Source organism: Oncorhynchus nerka, linkage group LG22, assembly GCF_034236695.1.
Source record: "Oncorhynchus nerka isolate Pitt River linkage group LG22, Oner_Uvic_2.0, whole genome shotgun sequence".
Taxonomy (NCBI): domain Eukaryota; kingdom Metazoa; phylum Chordata; class Actinopteri; order Salmoniformes; family Salmonidae; genus Oncorhynchus; species Oncorhynchus nerka.
This window is the reverse complement of record NC_088417.1, coordinates 41,948,635-41,972,951: the sequence shown is the minus strand read 5'-3', so window position 1 is coordinate 41,972,951 and position 24,317 is coordinate 41,948,635. Positions and strand designations below refer to the sequence as shown.

Here is a 24,317-nt window from a genome sequence, read left to right as displayed (position 1 = left end):
AAAATTACAGCACCCGTATTAGGAGAGGTGATTGAAACAGAGACCGTCGTAGTGAAATTCACCTCCACATACTCCACCTCCATCTCGTCTAGCTCCTCCTCCTCCTGTTCACCACGCCCACCCACTAGGCTCTCCCTCGCTGTGGTAATCACGCACCGTCTCTCCTCGTGAGAGTTGGCAGAGGCTGTGCTGTTGGACGCTGCAGAGTCGTGGCTCTGATTGGACAGTTTGCTCAGTCGTTTCTCCTGCAACCACCAATCACACGTCAGAATCCTTAGAACAACGTGCTGGATAAGTGGCCAACAGGTACACACTTAGATTCTGTTTCAACAGTACACCTTTACCTATGATCTGTATGGACCACACCCACAGCAATGATGGTTTTTACAGAATGTATGCATTTAAAATGTTAAAAAGCTTCACTCACGGATCTCAAGTATGGTGGCATGTAGGATATACAGTGGTGTGTTGTACCTCAGTACCAGGAGACTCTGGCTCTCCATCAGGACAGGATATGTAGGCCTCGTTCCTCTTCTCCTCAATCACCTTCTTCATGACCTTCAGCTCACTGGGGTGGGGCGTCGCCCGGCGCTGGAGACCCTGAACAGACACACGCGGACGAGAATCTGTCAATTCCCCAGACTGACAGTTCATCTACAGGCACACAAGGAGGAGACCGCCTCAAAAAGTATTTTGCAAACTGTAAATTAGACACAAGAAAAGAATAACAAACTGACTCAAGGAAACTCAGACTGAGATGCCGAAACTATGACTGGAATGGAGTCTGCTATTGATATTCTGACTGGATATCTCTCCACCATACTACTTTACCCTGTCATGCCCTGTCAGAATGGAAAGGAAAGAAAGGACAATGAAAGGAAGCTAAGTTATGAACCAACCATAGAGAGCTTCATTTTAAAACATGTTGGTTGGTGCAGTGCACGAGTCACATGAACGATGCTCCTCATAAAGCACTGTTGATGTATTGTATACTCAGCAAAAAAGAAACGTCCCTTTTTCGGGAACCTGTCTTTCAAAGATAACTCCTAAAAATCCAAATATCTTCATAGTAAAGGGTTTAAACACTGTTCACCATGCGTGTTCAATGAACCATAAACAATTAATGAACATGCACCTGTGGAACGGTTGACACTAACAGCTTACAGACGGTAGGCAATTAAGGTCACAGTTATGAATACGTAGGACACTAAAGAGGCCTTTCTACTGAAAAACACCAAAAGAAACATGCCCAGGGACCCTGCTCATCTGCATGAACGTGCCTTAGGTGTGCTGCAAAGAGGCATATTTTTAATTGAATTTTTTTATTTCACCTTTATTTAACCAGGTAGGCAAGTTGAGAACAAGTTCTCATTTACAATTGCGACCTGGCCAAGATAAAGCAAAGCAGTTCGACACAAACAACGACACAGTTACACATGGAGTAAAACAAACATACAGTCAATAATACAGTATAAACAAGTCTATATACGATGTGAGCAAATGAGGTGAGATAAGGGAGGTAAAGGCAAAAAAACACACACAAAAAAAGGCCATGGTGGCAAAGTAAATACAATATAGCAAGTAAAACACTGGAATGGTAGATTTGCAGTGGAAGAATGTGCAAAGTAGAAATAAAAATAATGGGGTGCAAAGGAGCCAAATAAATAAATAAATAAATAAAATACAGTAGGGAAAGAGGTAGTTGTTTGGGCTAAATTATAGGTGGGCTATGTACAGGTGCAGTAATCTTTGAGCTGCTCTGACAGTTAGTGCTTAAAGCTAGTGAGGGAGATAAGTGTTTCCAATTTCAGAGATTTTTGTAGTTCGTTCCAGTCATTGGCAGCAGAGAACTGGAAGGAGAGGCGGCCAAAGAAATGATTGGTTTTGGGGGTGACTAGAGAGATATACCTGCTGGAGCGTGTGCTACAGGTGGGAGATGCTATGGTAACCAGCGAGCTGAGATAAAGGGGGACTTTACCTAGCAGGGTCTTGTAGATGACATGGAGCCAGTGGGTTTGGCGACGAGTATGAAGCGAGGGCCAGCCAACGAGAGCGTACAGGTCGCAATGGTGGGTAGCATATGGGGCTTTGGTGACAAAACGGATTGCACTGTGATAGATTGCATCCAATTTGTTGAGTAGGGTATTGGAGGCTATTTTGTAAATGACATCGCCGAAGTCGAGGTTTGGTAGGATGGTCAGTTTTACAAGGGTATGTTTGGCAGCATGAGTGAAGGATGCTTTGTTGCGAAAAAGAAAGCCAATTCTAGATTGAACTTTGGATTGGAGATGTTTGATATGGGTCTGGAAGGAGAGTTTACAGTCTAACCAGACACCTAAGTATTTGTAGTTGTCCACGTATTCTAAGTCAGAGCCGTCCAGAGTAGTGATGTTGGACAGGCGGGTAGGTGCAGGTAGCGATCGGTTGAAGAGCATGCATTTAGTTTTACTTGTATTTAAGAGCAATTGGAGGCCACGGAAGGAGAGTTGTATGGCATTGAAGCTTGCCTGGAGGGTTGTTAACACAGTGTCCAAAGAAGGGCCAAAAGTATACAGAATGGTGTCGTCTGCGTAGAGGTGGATCAGAGACTCACCAGCAGCAAGAGCGACATCATTGATGTATACAGAGAAGAGAGTCGGTACAATAATTGAACCCTGTGGCACCCCCATAGAGACTGCCAGAGGTCCGGACAGCAGACCATCCGATTTGACACACTGAACTCTATCAGAGAAGTAGTTGGTGAACCAGGCGAGGCAATCATTTGAGAAACCAAGGCTATCGAGTCTGCCGATGAGGATGTGGTGATTGACAGAGTCGAAAGCCTTGGACAGATCAATGAATACGGCTGCACAGTAATGTTTCTTATCGATGGCGGTTAAGATATCGTTTAGGACCATGAGCGTGGCTGAGGTGCACCCATGACCAGCTCTGAAACCAGATTGCATAGCAGAGAAGGTATGGTGAGATTCGAAATGGTCGGTAATCTGTTTGTTGACTTGGCTTTCGAAGACCTTAGAAAGGCATGGTAGGATAGATATAGGTCTGTAGCAGTTTGGGTCAAGAGTGTCCCCCCCTTTGAAGAGGGGGATGACCGCAGCTGCTTTCCAATCTTTGGGAATCTCAGACGACATGAAAAAGAGGTTGAACAGGCTAGTAATAGGGGTGGCAACAATTTTGGCCGATAATGTCTAGCCCGGCTGATTTGTAGGGGTCCAGATTTTGCAGCTCTTCCAGAACATCAGCTGAACGGATTTGGGAGAAGGAGAAATGGGGAAGGCTTGGGCGAGTTGCTGTGTGGGGTGTAGTGCATTTGACCGGGGTTGGAGTAGCCAGGTGGAAAGCATGGCCAGCCATAGAAAAATGCTTATTGAAATTCTCAATTATGGTGGATTTATCAGTGGTGACAGTGTTTCCTATCTTCAGTGCAGTGGGCAGCTGGGAGGAGGTGTTCTTATTCTCCATGGACTTTACAGTGTCCCAGAACCTTTTTGAGTTAGTGATGAGTGGCATGAGGACTGTAGATGTGGCCAGGGAAATAAATTGCAATGTCCGTACAGTGAGACGCCTAAGACAGTGCTACAAGGAGACAGGATGGACAGTTGATTGTGCTCGCAGTGGCAGACCACATGTGACAACATCTGCACAGGATTGGTACATCCGAACATCACACCTGCGGGACAAGTACAGGATGGCAACACCTGCCCAAGTAACACCAGGAATGCACAATCCCTCCATCAGTGCTCAGACTGTCCGCAATAGGCTGAGAGAGGCTGGACTGAAGGCTTGTAGGCCTGTTGTAAGGCAGGTCCTTACCAGACATCACCAGCAACAACGTCACCTATGTGCACAAACCCACCGTCGCTGGACCAGATAGGACTGGCAAAAAGTGCTCTTCACTGATGAGTCGCGGTTTTGTCTCACCAGGGGTGATAGTCGGATTCGCGTTTATCATCGAAGGAATGAGCGTTACACCGAGGCCTGTACTCTGGAGCGGAATCGATTTGGAGGTGGAGGGTCCGTCATGGTCTGGGGCGGTGTGTCACAGCATCATCGGACTGAGCTTGTTGCCATTGCAGGCAATCTCAACGCTGTGCATTACAGGGAAGACATCCTCCTCCCTCATGTGGACCCTTCCTGCAGGCTCATCCTGACATGACCCTCCAGCATGACAATGCCACCAGCCATACTGCTCGTTCTGTGCGTGATTTCCTGCAAGGTAGGAATGTCAGTGTTCTGCAATGGCCGGCGATGGGCCCGGATCTCAATCCCATTGAGTACGTCAGGGACCTGTTGGATCTGAGGGTGAGGGCTAGGGCCATTCCCCCCCCAGAAATGTCCGGGAACTTGCAGGTGCCTTGGTGGAAGAGTGGGGTAACATCTCACAGCAAGAACTGGCAAATCTGGTGCAGTCCATGAGGAGGAGATGCACTGCAGTACTTAATGCAGCTGGTGGCCACAACAGATACTGACTGTTACTTTTTGATTTTGACTCCCCCTCCCCCTTTGTTCAGGGACACATTATTCTATTTCTGATGGTCACATTTCTGTGGAACCTGTTCAGTGTATGTCTCAGTTGTTGAATCTTATGTTCATACAAATATTTGCACATGTTAAGTTTGCTGAAAATAAACGCAGTTGACAGTGAGAGGACGTTTCATTTTTTGCTGCGTTTACATGTATAAGTGTATTAGTAGTCTTACCCTGCGCTCTGCAGCCGCCTCATCGTCCTCATCCTGCTTGGTGGTCTCCTCCTGGAACTGGATAACGGACACCCGGTTCAGGTTGCTGTCTATCCAGCTGTCGTCCACACTGTTCTGCAGCAGGTTCTCTGTAGGGAGACAGGATGGAGAGAGGGACCTGGGTTACAAAAACAGTTTACAGGATAATCCCCTTTCCTGGATTGAAACGGTCATCGTTGTGGTACATGGGAGTTGTGGCCTCCAACTGCTCTTAAATGCTAGTAAAACCAAATGCATGCTTTTCAACCGTTCGCTGCCTGCACCCGCACGCCCGACTAGCATCACCACCCTGGATGCTTCCGACTTAGAATATGTGGACATCTATAAGTACCTAGGTGTCTGGCTAGACTGTAAACTCTCCTTCCAGACTCATATCAAACATCTCCAATCTAAAATCAAATCTAGAGTCGGCTTTCTATTCGGCAACAAAGCCTCCTTCACTCACGCCGCCAAACTTACCCTAGTAAAACTGACTATCCTACTGATCCTCGACTTCGGCGATGTCATCTACAAAATAGCTTCCAATACTCTACTCAGCAAACTGGATGCAGTTTATCACAGTGCCATCCGTTTTGTTACTAAAGCACCTTATACCACCCACCACTGCGACCTGTATGCTCTAGTCGGCTGGCACTCGCTACATATTCGTCGCCAGACCCACTGGCTCCAGGTCATCTACAAGTCCATGCTAGGTAAAGCTCCGCCTTATCTCAGTTCACTGGTCACGATGGCAACACCCACCCATAGCACCCGCTCCAGCAGGTGTATCTCACTGATCATCCCTAAAGCCAACACCTCATTTGGCCGCCTTTCGTTCCAGTTCTCTGCTGCCTGTGACTGGAACGAATTGCAAAAATCGCTGAAGTTGGAGACTTTTATCTCCCTCACCAACTTCAAACATCTGCTATCTGAGCAGCTAACCGATCTCTGCAGCTGTACATAGTCTATCGGTAAATAGCCCACCCAATTTTACCTACCTCATCCCCATACTGTTTTTATTTATTTACTTTTCTGCTCTTTTGCACACCAATATCTCTACCTGTACATGACCATCTGATAATTTATCACTCCAGTGTTAATCTGCAAAATTGTAATTTATTCGCCTACCTCCTCATGCCTTTTGCACACAATGTATATAGACTCTTTTTTTTCTACTGTGTTATTGACTTGTTAATTGTTTACTCCATGTGTAACTCTGTGTTGTCTGTTCACACTGATATGCTTTATCTTGGCCAGGCCGCAGTTGCAAATGAGAACTTGTTCTCAACTAGCCTACCTGGTTAAATAAAGGTGATATAAAAAATATATATATATATATAAAAAAATAACATTTGGGTTGAGAGTGACGGGAGAGCAAGAAGGACTCTGGGAGAGGAATGTGCTGCTCGGTGCAAAATTGCACTCGGGTTCTATTTTCAAGATTTCGATACGCAGCTCACACTTGATAAGGTAGCTTGCGACCTGCTCGCGCTGGCCAAAAGTTTCCAGCGTCACGGGTAAAATAAAAAAAACAGACTGATTTTGCAACACCTCAGTGTAGCTCCTATGTTAGAGGAAGGAAAGGGAAGAGGATATGCTTTGAAGGAGGACTTCGGTTCAGTTGGTAAATAGTGAATAGCCCAGGAAAAAGTTGAGATGGAGAACGGAGCGTGATAGAGATGTGAGAGAGGAGGAGGAAGATGATGATGTCCACCAGGAGGTAGGTGTAGGGCTAACTCACCCAGGCTGGGGGAGGGCTGCTGGGGCAACAGGTAGCAGGTGAGCACCTTCTCCCCGGTGCTCTCGTCATCCTCCGTCTGGAACTTGAGCATGGGCTGGGACTGGTTCTCTGCCAGCCACATGGCCTTCAGGTTGAGGTTGGCCAGGGCAAACGGCAGGTTCTGTAACCTGGGGACACCACACAACATGGACAAATCATATGGAACGTTTTATTCTGAAGAATAGTCCGGTGTTGCTCAGTTGGAAAAACATTGCGTTTGCAGCGTAAGGATTGTGGGTTCCATTCCTGCTGGGGCCACCCATATAAAAATATATGCATGCACTACTTTAAGTCACTTTGAGGAAAAAAAATGTCATTATTAATATTTGTATTATTATATCATTATTAGACTACAAGACTTGATAAAGGGTTAAGAGAAGCTCGGAATTCTTCAGAAGTGGAGTCACTAGATATGTTATTACAGGAGAGAAGTCTACCAACACCAGTGATTTACGGGACCTATATGGGGTGTAGAAGGGTTACCTGTTCCCTGCCACATCCAGAACATGAAGCTCAGTGGCGTCAGCCAGCTCAGCGGGCAATTTGGCCACGCGATTGTCTCTGAGGGAGAGCACGTTGAGGCTGGCGCAACCACCCAGCTCATCAGGCACGTCGCCCAGCCGGTTGCGGTCCACATTCAAGTTTGTCAGCTTCTTCAACTTGCCCAGCGAGCGAGGCAGAGTCTATTGAATAAAAACACGCAACAATAAAACATGTCAAATTGAATGGATGTTTAAAGCTATGCATCTCAAGGGGGATGTTGAAAGGACAAGGCCGGGAGTCTCGGGACAAGGCACATATTGTTCTGTACATTTGTTCTGAGCCAGCGAACTGTGGTTCTAAAATGTACCTGTAATAGGTTCTCGGTCAGTATGAGTTCCGTCAGGTTCTCACACTCTCCTATGGAGTCACTCAGGTGGGTCAGTCGGTTCTGGTCCACTTTCAGGATGGACAGCTGCTTCAGAGAGCCTAATGAACACGACCCAGGTCAATTACCGTCACAAGCCTTTGAGTCAGTTTATATGCATCATTTCCCCAGTATGGTTTTCAGTGCATTACCTATTACATCCAAGCAATGAAAATGCCCAATGTCCATGGGTCTAATTCAACAGTACTTGGTAAAAAGCACACACCTTGACAAAGTACTTTGAAAAACTAAGTTTAGTCTGACAATGAAGCTACTGTGTAAATCAGTTCAGGTGAATAAGCCACCATACAACGGAACAGCGAATGCCATCAGGCAACCTTTCCTCCCTCTCTCTCACCATCTACCTCCTTCCCCCGCTCTCTCCCATCTCTCCCTCACCTATGCTGTCGGGGACCACCTCCAGGAGGTTGTGTGAGAGCAGCAGGTCAGTGAGGGCCAGCAGGCCGCTGAGCTCTGAGGGCAACTCCTCCAGTCGGTTCTCTGACACGTCTAGACACACAAGTCTCTGCAGGTTCCCCAGCTCCTACAGACAGACAGACACACACACACACACACACACACACACACACACACACACAACACACAAAGCAAAGCAAAGCAATGTCGTTTTTAGTGTGAATACTCCCACTGAAATGTATGTGGTAGGTTTCATACTAGGCTTCGGCAGTACCTAGATTACCATACCTTCATACCGACCTTGTGCCATACCGAGATACTCATAACTGGACACAAGGGGCGCTATTTTCAAACCCCACTGCCAACAAGTACATGTACAATCCTTTAGAGAATGCAAACTAAATGCTAACAAGCACATTGCAAACATTTTATACAGTCTCTGACCTAAAGTATTTACAAGACAGATGTCCCGGCTTATAAAGTTATACAAGTAACTCAATACTAATAACAGTTTGCTGCATGCACAAAACCAACGCTAGACAGCAAGGCTCTTGATCCAGGAGGGGACTCTGCTGTTTCCAAACAAAGCTTGATTTTGGAAGAAGCTAACCACTGAGCTAGTAAGCTTACTAGCTACTAAAATAGCATACCAAATGCTCAACTGCAGAGCATTTAGCACAGTTTACTTAATAGGTATGAGATACAGTATCTGGATACAGTATCTAAGCTGGCAAACACTTAGTTGTGAGTTCCATACTGTAACTAGATCCCCTGGCGCGTGCTGCACAACCGTGAATGACTCACAAGGCTCTGGTCTCTTATTTGTGTGCTTGTAAACAAAAATCACATGACTGGGGACTTCCGGGAAAATGAATGACACGATCTTCTTTATCTCCTAACGTATTGCACAAGTTGACTGCAGGTATTTACTTCAAAACGTATATATTCACATGTATACAAATAAAACACCAAATAAATTGTTTCAACGGTAACGAAAAACCATCTCGTGGCTACTTCCAAATATCCCTACATCATACTGAGCAATGTTCTGGTTCTAAGCGAATAAGGGCATGGATGCCAAGCCAGGACCGTACTCACTAGTGGCAAAGAGGAGAGCTGGTTGCGGTCCAACCACAGCTCCCGTAGGTTAGGGAGAGCACCAAGTGTGTCCGGCTGTTAGAGATAGAGGGAGGGGGGGAAAAAGAGAAAAGAAAGGTAAACAGAGGACCCAAAGTTGCCTTTGCTCTGCTTCTAGAGCGAGTGGGAACAAACATGCATCCTCCACTGTACTTAAATATGCATCATTTGGGAAGGGGAGAGGGGGCGGCTACATAAACACACATCACACGCCCCAAATACCACCGCGCTGGTGGAGTCCCCAAATGGCTGTGGGAAGGGGAGGGGGCGTCTACATAAACACACATCACACGCCCCAAATACCACCGCACTGGTGGAGTCCCCAAATGGCTGTGGGAAGGGGCAAGATTCACCTGACAAGACAATCAATCATATACACAACCACACACTGTGCCTGTTCGCTATGCCCACAAACCACACAGGGGGGGGAAGCATGTTTTTATCCAAAACAAGATGCTTGCCCTAGCCTGTGTCCTGCACCAATTCATTTTTTTTTTTTAAAGGCGCAATTAATTTGGGCTCCAAAAAAGCCATTGGGAATCAATCCCAGAAAACAATTCCTGTAAAATGACCCCAGATTGTATTTGAGTGACGCATTACATTAAAAGACTAGCATGCCTGGGAGGGATGAGCAATGTGCAGTATGACAGGCAGGCAGCCAGGCTTTCAGGCGGCAGCATGACGTCAGGTTGTTTGCTCAGCCTCCGCCCGTCGGCTCAACAGGCATTATTTACCCTGTACATTGAGATGACTAGCCAAGCAGGCGTTCCCAAGCTAAAAGAAGCAGGACTCAACATATTACCTACGACATTTGACCAGGGCCCCATCCCTTTTCCCTACAAAGTACACTACTTTTGGCCAGGGACCATAGTAATGCACAATATAGGGAATAGGGATTCATAGCACACAGGGGCCCTAATGTCCAACAGACCAGTTCCAAGCCATTGTGTTCATCTGTGGGCTAGATGGGTGCTTGTGGTGGGGAAATGTAAGAAGGGTGTTTGGGTAGTGTAATGTGTGTGTGTGTGTGTGTTCGCGCACGCCCCGCACGTGCTGGACATCAGGGTTGGGGTCAACTCAAATTGAAGGCATTCAATTCAGGAAGTAAACTTTAATTCCCATAAATGAATAATGTACATCTATATTCAATTCTCTTCTCAATAAACAGAAAAGGAGAAGCTATGTCAAGTTTTTCTGGATTTTAAAATTAAATCACTTCTTGAAATGAGCGACTTCAATTCAAATTGACCAACCAAAGATGGTTCAGTACGAAGATAAGTAGAAACGGTTGTCCAATAGAAATCCCTGATCGCGGTTGTAGGCGATATCACAGCTCATCCGCAGAAACACGTAATCGGGTCGAACGGTCATCTCGCTCTCTAAACTCCACATGTACAGGCCGTCAAATTAAAAAGCACTCTTTCGATAAAGTTGTTATTGACAAAAATGTTTGTCGTAATGACATGTTCACCTACTTAAAACATGGGTTTGAATGTTGTGCCTTTAGAAAAAAAACAACAACTAAGGAATCATTTTGTACTTTTCTCATTGACTTCTCAAACCCTAAACCCCGGTCTGGTGTGCAAAGTCTACTTCACAAGCGTTCCCGGGAATGTTGGGTCTCTGGGTTTATAAAAATCTGTACCCCAACCCTGCTGGACATCCAGGGTGTACGATCCTGTGTGGCATGTCCTGTGAGCTGTATATCTAACCAGCTTGTATGCAAGGCGTGTTTTTGTGGCACAGCATAAACCAGGGTCAAGGGTGCATATATTTCTATGGCCCCCATGTATGTTGAGAATGTGAGTTATTGTCATGCTGTATATCACACATCCTTTACATAGCGTCTCCGTTGAAAATGGCACCCTATTCCCTATGAAGTTAACCACTTTCTACCAGGGCGCTGGTCAAAGGTAGTGCACAATATAGGGAAAAGAGTGCTATTTAGAGCTTGTTCTTACCAACACATCCAGTTCATTGCTGCCCAGGTCCAGATGCTCCAGTTTCACCAGGAAAGAGAGTGACCTGGATAAGCGAGAGAAACACATAAATCATAGAAAACACTGATGTAATGGGGACTACTGCACACTCAGACGACACGGTCTCGTTGAAACTCACTCAGCGTTGTGAATATACAGTGCCTTTGGAAAGTACTCACACCCCTTTTTCCACATTCTGTTACGTTACAGCCGTATTCTAAAATGTATTACATTTTTTCATAATCAACCAACACACAATACTGCATAATGCCGAAGCGAAAACAGGTTTAGATTTTTTTTTTAATTAACAGAAAACCCTGATTTACATAAGTATTCAGACACTTTGCTATGACACTCAAAATTGAGCTCAGGTGCATCCTGTTTCCATTGATCATCCTTGAGATGTTTTTACAACTTGGAGTCCATCTGTGGTAAATTCAATTGATTGGACATGATTTGGAAAGGCACACGCCTGTCTATATAAGGTCCCACAGTTGAAAGTGCATGTCACAGCAAAAACCAAGCAATGAGGTCGAAGGAATTACACAGATCTGGGAAGGGATCCATAACATTTCTGCAGCTTTGAAGGTCCCCAAGAACACAATGGCCTCCATCATTCTCAAATGGAAGAAGTTTGGAACCACGTAGACTCTTCCTAGAGCTGGTCACCCGGCCAAACTGAGCAATCGGGGGAAAAGGGCCTTTGTGGACGCTCAGACCATGAGAAACAAGATCCTCTGTTCTGATGAAACCAAGATTGAACTCTTTGGCCTGAATGCCTAGCGTCACATCTGGAGGAAACCTGGCACCATCCCTACGGTGAATCATAGTGGAGGCAGCATCATGCTGCAGGGATGTTTTTCAGCGGTAGGGACTGGGAGACTGAGGATTGAGGGAAAGATGAACAAAGCAAAGTACAGAGAGATCCTTGATGAAGTCCCGAGTGCTCTGGAGAAGGTTTTCAGACTGGGGTGAAGATTCACCTTCCACCAGGACAACGATCCTAAGCACACATCCAAGACAACTCAGGAGTGGCTTCGAGACAAGTCTCTGAATGTCCTTGAGTGGCCCAGCCAGATCCCGGACTAAAACCCGATTGAACATATCTGGAGAGACCTGAAAATAGCTGTGCAGCAAAGCTCCCCATCCATCCTGACAGAGCTTGAGAGGAACTGCAGAGAAAAATGGGGGAAACTCCAAAAATACAGATGTGCCAAGCTTGAGGCTGTAATCGCTGCCAAAGGTGTTTCAACAAAGTACTGAGTAATTTTTATTTTACATTTAACCTTTATTTAACTAGGCATGTCAGTTAAGAACAAATTCTTATTTACAATGACAGCCTACTGGGGAACAGTGGGTTAACTGCCTTGTTCAGGGGCAGAATGACAGATTTTTACCTTGTCAGCTCGGGGATTCGATCCAGAAACCTTTCGTTTACTAGTCCAACACTCTAACCACTGCCGCCCCAAAAGGGGTCTGAATACTTTCCAAAAGCACACTGTATTTATAATCTATATATAAATACATCAACAATGTATTTGAAGGTGACTTCTGGACTGTTACAGTCTGGACCAGATAGACTAACTGATTGTCAGACTAAACCATCACGCCCAATCATTGACACATTCCCACACAGTCACACACATGACAAGCTGGTCATTCAGCATATCACACATTTACAGTCTGTCCCTCTCACAACAACTGTATCCATAGTGAAGAGAGCAAATAATGTTGGTTGCTAGTGAACAGATATACTAGAGAGGACTTTGTGCTTCAAATCACCAGTTATATCACCAAGGTCTCCTTTCTAGGAAATAACCACCTTCCCTAGCATGGAGGGTGGCTGGGACTGTGCCAGGCTGAAGAGGGCACTTACGTGGGCAGGGACTTGAGCAGGTTCTCCCTGAGCTCCAGCGTCACCAGGTTGGCCAGGCTGCAGGAGAGAGGGAAGAGAGGATGAGAGAAGAGGAGGAGGAGTTAAGTCTGAAGGCCCTGGTTAACTTTGCATGGCGATTGGTCTCGTCCAACCGGTCACGCAGTCAGTCTGTCTGAGAACCCATTGTGTCATGTAATTACGCCTTTACCAAGGTCTGTCATTTTACAGAACGAGGAGGCTGAATGTTTAGAGTAAGAAGGAAACCTGTGTCGGAGTTGGTTACAAACACCCATGCATGCAAGGTGGTTGGTCTGCGTATTTTGTTGGTGCGTGTGTGTGCGTGTGTGTGCACTTACTTTCCTATGTCGTTGGGCAGTGTCTGCAATGACACGTCGTTAAGTGCCAGGTGGGCGAGCCCTCTGAGCTGAGTGAAACCATCAGGCAACCTAGTGATGAGGACAGAAAGGGAGAGGGGAAAACAGATGGAGAGAAACTGGCCCTTTAACACCAGCCCTTGAAGCACTTGGAACAGCTGCTTCATCTGCCTATGGCAGCATCCCAAATAGCACCCTATTCCAGTCATAGTGCACTTTTTAGTGGTGCACTATATAGGAAAAGGGTGCCATTAGGGACGCAGCGTAAGTGGCCAGATCCATCTGTCAAAGCACTCACCATCACCACTCCTGCCAACAGTTCCTTTCTTATTCTATAGGAGAAGTAAAAGCAGGGAGATGGTTTGCCTCGCCAAAAGCATTACACTTCTACAGTATACTTAAACGCCATGTTAAAAGGTGCAATACAGCTGTTTTTTCCTCAATATATTATCATTTCTCAAGCAATAATTTTGCTAGGACTGTCTGGGAGATGTCTGAGTGGGGAGGGGACAACTGAAAACTAGCTTATATTAGCAGAGAGGCTTGGAACGCTTTCTTATTGGTCTATTAACTAATTAACCGTGGCGTAACCATTCAGGCCAAAACAGGCTGAACTGTCAGGCAGTCTTTTCAAACAGCTCTTAGACTAAAAGGGCATTATCATCACTTTCACTATATCACAGTATTATTCCAACCGCAGTGTGGAAATATGGACACAGGAAATCACGCTTTTGACTGTACTGGGCCTTTAATGTAGTTTCAAGGTCAGAGAACAGCATACTGTAGCCTCACAATGCCTCGTTATCCTCCAGGTGTTTTGCTCATGTACTGTACATAATCTAATACTGAGAAAGGGCCTGCTCTGAGACTTTGACACATCTGGGCAACAACTACCTGCACATTTGTTTCATTGTCTTGAGCTGTTTATCTTCTGGCCATTATGGAAAGGAAATAATCACAACATGGCACAAAGCACACGTACGACAGTGACCTCCCCCATATATCTCAAAGGCAAAAACACAATGGCAACAGCAGAGAGAGAGAGGTGGTACTGGACTGATCCACTGACTTGGAGAGGGGGTTTCCACTGAAGTCTGCAATCTCCAATGCCTTGCAGAACTTAATGCTCTCGGGGATCTCAGGAATGTCTGTGGACAGAGACAGAGATTAGAGAGGGGGAGCACAGTCAGATATAACAATACTGTATACTGCTTTTCCTGTCACCTGCTATATGATATGTACACCAAGGACACGAGAGAGAAAATACTATTTCCATTGTGTGTGCTTGTGCTGAGTTGCAAAATGAGAAAGCATTTGAGATCGGTTTGACGTAAACAATCAAGGGCGGAATTGACTTCTGCCATTGATTTGTAAGGGGGGGGGGGTGTTACAGTGCATTCGGAAAGTATTCAGACAGCTTTACTTTTCCACATTGTGTTACGTTACAAATCAAATGTTAGTCGTCACATGCGCCGAATACAGGTGTAGACCTTGCAGTGAAATGCTTACTTACGAGCCCCTAACCAACAATGCAGTTGAAAAGAATACGGATGAAAATAAGAGGGAAAAGTAAAAAAAGTAATTCAAGAGCAGCAGTTAAAATAACAATAGCGAGACTGTACCGGTACACCCGCTGTATATAGAATCAATATGTGGCGGCACCGGTTAGTTGAAGTAATACGTACATGTAGGTAGGGTTATTAAAGTGACTATGCATAGATGATAACAACAGAGAGTAGCAGCGGTGTAAAAGACGGGGTGGGGGGGGCAATGCAAATAGTCTGGGTAGCTATTTGATTAGATGTTCAGGAGTCTTATGGCTTGGGGGTGGAAGCTGTTTTAGAAGCCTCTTGGACCTAGACTTGGCGCTCAGGTATGGCTTGCCGTGCGGTAGCAGAGAGAACAATCTATGACTAGGGTGGCTTGAGTCTTTGACCATTTTTAGGGCCTTCCTCTGACACTGCCTGGTATAGAGGTCCTGGATGACAGGAAGCTTGGCCCCAGTGATGCCCTCTGTAGTGCCTTGCGGTCGGAGGCCGAGCAGTTGCCACACCTGGCAGTGATGCAACCACACCTGGCAGTGATGCTCTCGATGGTGCAGCTGTAAAACCTTTTGAGGATCTGATGACCCATGCCAAATCTTTTCAGTCTCCTGAGGGGGAATAGGTTTTGTCGTGCCCTCTTCACGACTGTCTTGGTGTGCTTGGACCATGTTAGTTTGTTGGTGATGTGGACACCAAGGAACTTGAAGCTCTCAACCTGCTCCACTGCAGCCCCGTCGATGAGAATGGGGGCGTGCTCAGTCCTCTTTTTCCTGTAGTCCATGATTATCTCCTTTGTCTTGATCACGTTGAGGGAGAGGTTGTTGTCCTGGCACCACACGGCCAGGTCTCTGACCTCCCTATAGGCTGTCTCTTTGTTGTCGGTGATCAGGCCTAACGCTGTTGTGTCATCGTCAAACTTAATGATGGTGTTGGAGTCGTGCCTGGCATTGCAGTCATGAGTGAACAGGGAGGGAGGGGACTGAGCACTTACCCCTGAGGGGCCCCTGTGTTGAGGATCAGCGCGGTGGATGTGTTGTTACCTACCCTTACCACCTGGGGGCGGCCCGTCAGGTAGTCCAGGATCCAGTTACAGAGGGAAGTGTTTAGTCCCAGGGTTCTTAGCTTATTGATGAGCTTTGAGGGCACTATGGTGTTGAACACTGAGCTGTAGTCAATGAATAGCATTCCTGAATAGGTATTCCTTTTGTCCAGGTGGGAAAGGGCAGTGTGGAGTGCAATAGAGGTGGTATGCAAATTGGAATGGGTCTAGGGTTTCTGGGATAATAGTGTTGACGTGAGCCATGGCCATCCTTTCAAAGCACTTCATAGCTACAGATGATGTGAGTGCAACAGGTCGGTAGTCATTTAGACAGGTTACCTTAGTGTTCTTGGGCACAGGGACTATGGTGGTCTGCTCAAAACATGTTGGTATTACAGCCTCGGACAGGGAGAGTTTGAAAATGTCAGTTAAGACACTTGCCAGTTGGTCAGCGCATGCTCACAATACACGCCCTTGCAATCCGTCTGGCCCCTCGGCCTTGTGAATGTTGACCTGTTGCGGAGAGCGTGATCACACAGTCTTCCGGAACAGCTGGTGATCTCATGCATGTTTCAGTGTTATTTTCCTCAAAGCAAGCATAGAAGTAGTTTAGCTCATCTGGTAGGCTCAGTTCACTGGGCAACTCTCGGCTGTGCTTCCCTTTGTAGTCTGTAATGGTTTGCAAGCCCTGCCACGATTCGATCTTAGTCCTGTTTTGACGCTTTGCCTGTTTGATGGTTCATCGGAGGGCAGAGCGGGATTTCATATAAGCTTCCGGGTTATAGTCCCGCTCCTTGAAAGCGGCAGCTCTAGCCTTGAGCTCAGTGCGGATGTTGCCTAATCCATGGCTTCTGGTTGGGGTATGTACTAGAGGTCGACCGATTATGGTTTTTCAACGCCGAAACCGATTATTGGAGGACCAAAAAAGGCGATTGATTAATTTGACGTTTTATTTATTTATTTGAAATAATGACAATTACAACAATACTGAATGAACACTTATTTTAACTTAATACAATACACTAATAAAATCAATTTAGCTATGTAAGGGTGATTGAAAGATGAACTGACGTCCACAACAGAACATGAGAACATATGAAAGCTGGTGGTTCCTTTTAACATGAGTCTTCAATATTCCCAGGTAAGAAGTTTAGGTTGTAGTTATTATAGGAATTATAGGACTATTTCCCTCTATACCATTTGTATTTCATTAACCTTTGACTAATAGATGTTCTTACAGGCACTTCAGTATTGCCAGTGTAACAGTACAGCTTCCGTCCCTCTCCTCGCTCCTCCCTGGGCTCGAACCAGCAACACAACGACAACAGCCACCATCGAAGCAGCGTTACCCATGCAGAGCAAGGGAAACAACCACCAAGGCTCAGAGCGAGTGAAGTTTGAAACGCTATTAGCGCGCGCTAACTAGCCAGCCATTTCACTTCAGTTACACCAGCCTCATCTCGGGAGTTGATAAGCTTGAAGTCATAAACAGCGCAATGCTTGACGCACAACGAAGAGCTGCTGGCAAAACGCACGAAAGTGCTGTTTGAATGAATGTTTACGCGCCTGCTTCTGCCTACCACCGCTCAGTCAGATACTTGTATGCTTAGTCAGATTATATGCAACGCAGGACATGCTAGATAATATCTAGTAATATCATCAACCATGTGTAGTTAACTAGTGATTATGATTGATTGATTGTTTTTTATAAGATACGTTTAATGCTAGCTAGCAACTTACCTTGGCTTACTGCATTCGCATAACAGGCAGTCTCCTTGTGGAGTGCAACGAGAGAGAGGCAGGTCGTTATTGCGTTGGACTAGTTAACTGTAAGGTTGCGAGATTGGATCCCCCGAGCTGACAAGGTGAAATTGTCATCCTGCCCCTGAACGAGGCAGTTAACCCACCGTTCCTAGGCCGTCACTGAAAATAAGAATGTGTTCTTGACTGACTGACTTGCCTAGTTAAATAAAAGGTATAAAAAAATTTAAAAATAAAATTAAAAAAATGTAATTTTTTAAAATTATTTTTTATTATTATTTTAAACAGCAAATCGGCACCCAAAAATACCGATTTCCGATTGTTATGAAAACATGAAATCGCCCTAATTAATCGGCCATTCCGATTAAATCGGTCGACCTCTAGTATGTACGTACGGTCACAGTGGGGACAAGTCATCGATGTACTTATTGATGAAGCCAATGACTGATATGGTGTACTCCTCAATGCCATCAGAGGAATGCCGGAACATATTCCAGTCTGTGCTAGCAAAACAGTCCTGTAGTTTAGCATCTGCTTCATCTGACCACTTTTTTTTTATTGATCTAGTCACTGGTGCTTCCTGCTTTAATTTCTGCTTGTAAGCAGGGATCAGGAGGATAGAATTATGGTCAGATTTGCCAAATGGAGGGCAAGAGAGAGCTTTGTATGGTCTCTGTGTGTGGAGTAAAGGTGGTCCGGAGTTCTTTTTTCTCTGGTTGCACATTAACATGCTGATAGAAAGTTGGTCAAATGGATTTCAGTTTCCCTGCATTAAAGTCCCTGGCTACTAGGAGTGCCGCCTCTGGGTGAACGTTTTCTTGTTTGCTTATGGCGGAATACAGCTCATTCAATGTTGTCTTAGTGCCAGCCTCTGACTGTGGTGGTATGTAAACAGCTACGAAAAATCCATATGAAAACTCTAGGAAGAAGTATCTCATGTATCTCATGATAAGCTGGAGACCACACTACCTCAGGTACCACTACACTCAGCTCGAGACTTCCTTAGATATCGACACACCTACTCATTCAAGGGTTTTTCTTTATTTTTTACTATTTTCTACATTGTAGAATAATAGTGAAGACAAAAAAATATTAAATAACACATATGGAATCATGTAGTAACCCCCCAAAAAAGTGTTAAACAAATCACAATATATTTTATATGAGATTCTTCAAAGTAGCCACACTTTCATGCTGACCAAACCGGGCGTGCACCTGCGCCATCGCGCTGATGATTTTGTACCCCCATATCAGACACGATTAGGACACACATGTTGAAATATCAAAACAGAAACAATTAGCGTAATTTCTGGACTATTAAGCGCACCTGAATATAAACTGCACCCACTGAATAAAAAATAAAAAAGTATTTTGTACATAAATAAGCCGCACGTGCCTACCGGTACATTGAAACAAATTAACTTTACACAGCCTTTAAACGAAACACGGCTTGTAAACAAAATAAAATAGGCTTTAACGAAACACGGCTTGTAACAAAAATGTAAAAAATAGCAGTAAACAGTAGCCTACCAAGAAAGTCATTGGTCACTATCTTCCTCCTCCTGTACACTGAAACCACTGAAGTCATCTCCTTCAGTGTCGGAGTTGAATAGCCTCAGAATTGCTTCATCCGATGTTGGATCGCTGCCCTCTTCAACAGTCCAGCCTTTCGAAACCCGTTGATGATAGTGGATTTTTTGACAATGCTCCATGCTGTCAGCAGCTCTATTTCCTTTTCCAACAGCCAGATCGATCGCCTTCAACTTGAAAGCTGCATCATATGCATTTCTCCGTGTCTTTGCCATGATGAGGGTGACAAAATGACTACCGTAATCAGAATGATGGGAAGTTTGAGCGCGCTCGATTTACGTCACATTATGTGACAGAGCGTAGTTTTTTGGCGGCATGAATCTTGTGAATGCGGGAAAAATCCATAAATTAGCCGCGTCATTGTATAAACCGCAAGGTTCAAAGCGTGGGAAAAAAGTAGCGGCTTATAGTCCGGGAAATTACGGTATATTAAATTTGGGTACAGGTCGAAAAGTATTAAACATTTAAGGCAGCTTGCTGTTGCTAGCTATTTTTCCAGGGACATAAATATTGGGTTGTCATTTTACCTGAAATTCACAAGGTCCTCTACTCCGAAAATTAATCCTCAGATAAATCGGTAAACCGAATTCCTCGTCATCTCTCCTCCTTACTCTGGCTTCTTTTTTACGTCTTTGGACGTTATATGGAGGTTGGCAGCCAACTTTACGGTGCATTACTACAACCGACTGGAATGTGGACGTCAGTTCATCTTTCAATCACCCACGTGTGTATATGCTCCTAACCACCAATGAGGAGATGGGAGAGGCCGGACTTGCAGCGCATTGAGTATCACAAAAATAACCTATAACCTAACCTCTATTTTAGCGCAGTGTGAGTGCAATGATTGAATAACGTGTACATTTATTTTGCACGCGACGTGAGCAGTGTGGTCAGCATGTTTGCCTTAATGACAGCTTTGCACACTCTTGGCATTCTCTCAACCAGATTCATGAGGTCACCTGGAATGGATTTTAATTAACAGCTGTGCCTAGTTAAAGGTTTATTTGTTTAATTTATTTGCTTCTTAACGCGTTTGAGGCAATCAGTTGTGTTGTGACAAGGTAGGGGTGGGTATACAGAAGATAGCCCTATTTGGTTAAAAAACAAGTCTATATTATGGCAAGAACAGCTCAAATAAGAAAAGAGAATCAACACCATCATTACATTAAGACATGAAAGGTCAGTCAATCTGGAACATTTCAAGAACTTTGAACGTTTCTTCAGGTGCAGTCGCAAAAACCATCAAACGCTATGATGAAACTGGCTCTCATGAGAACCGCCACAGGAAAGGAAGACCCAGAGTTACCTCTGCTGCAGAGGATAAGTTCATTAGAGTTAACAGCCTCAGAAATTGCATCCCAAATAAATGCTTCACAGAGTTCAAGTAACAGACATCTCAACATAAACTGTTCAGAGGAGACTGCGTGAATCAGGCATTCATGGTCGATTTGCTGCAAAGAAACCATTACTAAAGGACACCAATAAGAAGAGACTTGCTTGGGCCAAGAAACACAAGCAATGGGCATTAGACCAGTAGAAATGTGTCCTTTGGTCTGATGAGTCCAAATTCGAGATTTTTGGTTCCAACCGCCGTGTCTTTGTGAGACGCAGAGTAGGTAAACGGATTATCTCCGCATGTGTGGTTCCCCACCGTGAAGCACGGAGGAGGTGGTGTGATGGTGCTTTGCTGGTGACACTGATTTATTTAGAATTCAAGGCACACTTAAGCAGCACGGCTACCACAACATTCTGCAGCAACACGCCATCACATATGGTTTGCACTTAGTCCCCGCTATCATTTGTTTTTCAACAGAACAATGACCCAACACACCTCCAGTGTGTAAGGGCTATTTGACCAAGAAGGAGAGTGATGGAGTGTTGCATCAGATGACCTGGCCTCCACAATCACCCGACCTCAACCCAATTGACAAGGTTTGGGATGAGTTGGACCGCAGAGTGAAAGAAATGCACCTAACAAGTGCTCAGCATATGTGGGAACTCCTTCAAGACTGTTAAAAAGCATTCCCGGTGAAGCTGGTTGAGAGAATGCCAAGAGTGTGCAAAGCTGTCATCAAGGCAAAGGGTGGCTACTTTGAAGGATCTCAAATATAAAATCATTTTGGTTACTACATGATTTCATGTGTTATTTCATAGTTTTGATATCTTCACTTTTATTCTACAATGTAGAAAATAGTAAAAAATAAAACCCTTGAATGAGTAGGTGTGTCCAAACTTTTGACTGGTACTGTAAGTATTGAGACCCTTTGCTATGAGACTCGGAAGGTTCACCTTCCAACCGGACAACGACCCTAAGCACACAGGCAAGACAACGCAGGAGTGGATTCGGGACAAGTCTCTGAATGTCCTTGAGTGGCCCAGCCAGAACCCGATCAAACATCTCTGGATAGACCTGAAAATAACTGTGCAGCAACGCAACCCATCCAACCTGACAGAGCTTTAGAGGATCTGCAGAGAAGAATGGAAGAAACTTGTAGCATCATAACGAAGAAGATTCGAGGCTGTAATCGCTGCCAAAGAAGCTTCAACAAAGTACTGAGTAAAGGGTCTGAATACTTATGTAAATGTAGTATCAGTTTTTTTATACATATACAAACATTTCTAAAAAACAGTTTTCGCTTTGTCATTATGGTGTACTGTGTCTATATTGATGATTGAAAACTCCCCATTTTAATCCATTTTAGAATAAGGCTTTAACGTAAAAAATAAAATTAAAATTAAAAATGTGGAAAGGATGAAGGGGCTAGCTTCCGGGCCGTAGCCTACCCAGATTATAGTTGATAAAATGTTTCACGTTTGTTGAAGACAGCCAGAGCGATTGAAGAACATGAACAAACCCCCATGCGTAACCAATGTGTTTCATAAGATATTTATGTATATCAGGATATTTTCTACCTGCAATGTTTTTATTAGAACACGGGTGTTTATATATGGAAAAACACGTTTTACATTTCGACCAATCGATTGGAAAGAACAGATGACTCTCGATTGACTACGATTTTATTTTGCCGGGGACAGCCCTAGTTTCTATTGGTCTATTTAGACTTTTGCCTGCTTGCTTGTATTTTGTTAAGCTCGCCTGCCCATGAATGCAGGTTTTTGCTCTAGGTCTTACTTTGTTGGTTCTCTGTAAGGGATGTTTTGCAGAATTTGACATTTATTACCGGGTGGTTAAAATAGGTGTCTGTTTATGGTGGTAATTTGCACGCACGTCTGCTGTATGCTGGTTTTGAACCTGGTTTTGACCCCAGCAGAGGGGGCCGCAGACCGCTAGACCACCTGTTTGTGTGTATGTGTGTGTGTGTGTGTCTGTGTCCAAGCGCACATACCATTTCTGGAGATGTCGAGCTCCACCAGCTGCATGAAGTTGGCCACCTCAGGAGGGAGCCTCTGGATCTCATTGTCACTCAGACCCAGTTTCCGCAAGTTCAGAAGTCTGAAGAAAGGCTAAAGAGACAGAGGAACACTGGGTTAGGACAACACAGCTTTGACAAAGAGCGATTGAGGTGGAAACACGTCAGCTTTTTAATAAATAACAGCATTGAAAAATGACATCACCAAGCCATTTCGTAGCGTTGGCATATCTAAACTCGACTGGGTTAGGACACTCCCCATCTGCAACACATAGACTATGCTGTAACCAAACATTAGACTCAACATTTGTCAATGAGATCAAAGAGTTGATCGAGGGTGCATGTGAACGCAAAAAGGTTGGGATAAATCAACTATGTCGTGCTGTTTAACAGAAAAGTTAGTGTTGAACTTTTGATGCAGTGCATGCTCACATGGTGCAATTTAGATAAGCAATCAGCGCATCTCAATTCCCTCCACTCCATCAAAACACGCGGCAGACATCAGCACGCTACGGGTTGCACACACAGTACTACACACATATCCCTGTAGGTTTACCAGGGCAGGCCGACATCTTTCAAAAAGATTTACTTCCAATTCCATCAACACGTGAGTGGCTTTGGATAGCACAGCCTGAGCAGAGCTCTCCTACCAAGTACTTTCACAAGAGGCTGGTTGTTGGATTCAGAACACACCTCCAGCAGGCAAGACCGGGCAGCTAGACGGGCTGACAGTGTGTCCTCCGCTGCTAGCTACACAGCCTGGAAGGCTGGCACAGGTAACGGGTCCCAAACTATGCAGCCATAAACTCTTCAAGCCTCCCACTGCAGCCACAGAGGGCCAGCGTCCTACTCTGGTCCGCCAGGGCAATGAGGGAATTATAGTAATAACACACTCAGACACCATAGACGGGTTGCCTGACAACGTAACGACAATGATGTGCGCACATTGCATAGGCAAAAGGCTGTGCTGTGATTCTGAAGGGTCAGAGAGCAACAATGACGAGAAGATGCCGTGTGGGGAATCATAGGCGGCTTGTCTCAGCGACTTGTATCTTGTTCTTGATGCCATGCCTTGTTTTGAGCTGTGTTGACTCATGTCACATCTATGCTAATATGGCTAAAATCCACTAGCTAGCTAACCAACAACTGTAACAATGTCTTTGAGAGACAACAAGTACCTTATTGTGTGAATGTATGTGTTTTCAAAAAACATTGAGGCAAAATATAGTTGACATAATCCTATAATTGTAAATCTGTTTCCGGCCTCTCGGGAGCACGCACATCGGTTTTGCAGGTAAACATCCCAGCCATCTATGGTAGCGGGGCAATGAGGACAAAGTGAGCGAACTCCGATTCTTAAACAGGAATCCATGATTCAGAATCAGAACGCATTCCGAGCCGTCAGAGGACATGAAGCCTGAACCCAAAGTCAACCTAGACAGACTCAACTGTGACATCTTGGATGCCCTTGAGTGAAAGGCAGATCTTTGCGTGTCACGAAACCCAACAGTTTGACTTGCTTAACGTGAAAATCCCGTAAATTCCTAACTGGTTCCCACCAATCAAGATGTTTTGCAATTCCACTGCAATATTCCTGTCTCTAGGGGGAAGTTGTATAAACGTTCTGAGGCGTATCGAGTAAATCAAGGTCTCCCTTTGTGCAGCGTGCTGTAATGTTCCTGTCCGACAGGCAGCAGCGGAGAAGACAATGTATGTGTCCCAACTGGCACCCTATTCCGTATACAGTGCACTAATTTTGACCAGGTGCCATTGGGCTCTGGTGAAAAGTGGAGCACTATATAGGGGAATGGGGTGACAGTTGGG

The 24,317-nt window shown here is 45.0% G+C and overlaps 1 protein-coding gene across 1 annotated transcript in view; it reads right to left on the bottom strand.

Annotated features, from left to right (window-relative positions):
* LOC115105190 (protein scribble homolog) overlaps positions 1 to 24,317 on the bottom strand; it is a 134,791-nt gene that overhangs the window by 57,357 nt on the left and 53,117 nt on the right. The window contains 13 exon segments of the mRNA XM_065007162.1: positions 63 to 245; positions 475 to 600; positions 4,701 to 4,828; positions 6,460 to 6,626; positions 6,982 to 7,181; positions 7,349 to 7,467; positions 7,805 to 7,949; positions 8,921 to 8,995; positions 10,921 to 10,984; positions 12,815 to 12,871; positions 13,171 to 13,260; positions 14,258 to 14,336; positions 22,470 to 22,587. Coding sequence (XP_064863234.1) covers positions 63 to 245; positions 475 to 600; positions 4,701 to 4,828; positions 6,460 to 6,626; positions 6,982 to 7,181; positions 7,349 to 7,467; positions 7,805 to 7,949; positions 8,921 to 8,995; positions 10,921 to 10,984; positions 12,815 to 12,871; positions 13,171 to 13,260; positions 14,258 to 14,336; positions 22,470 to 22,587 — 1,551 coding nt within the window.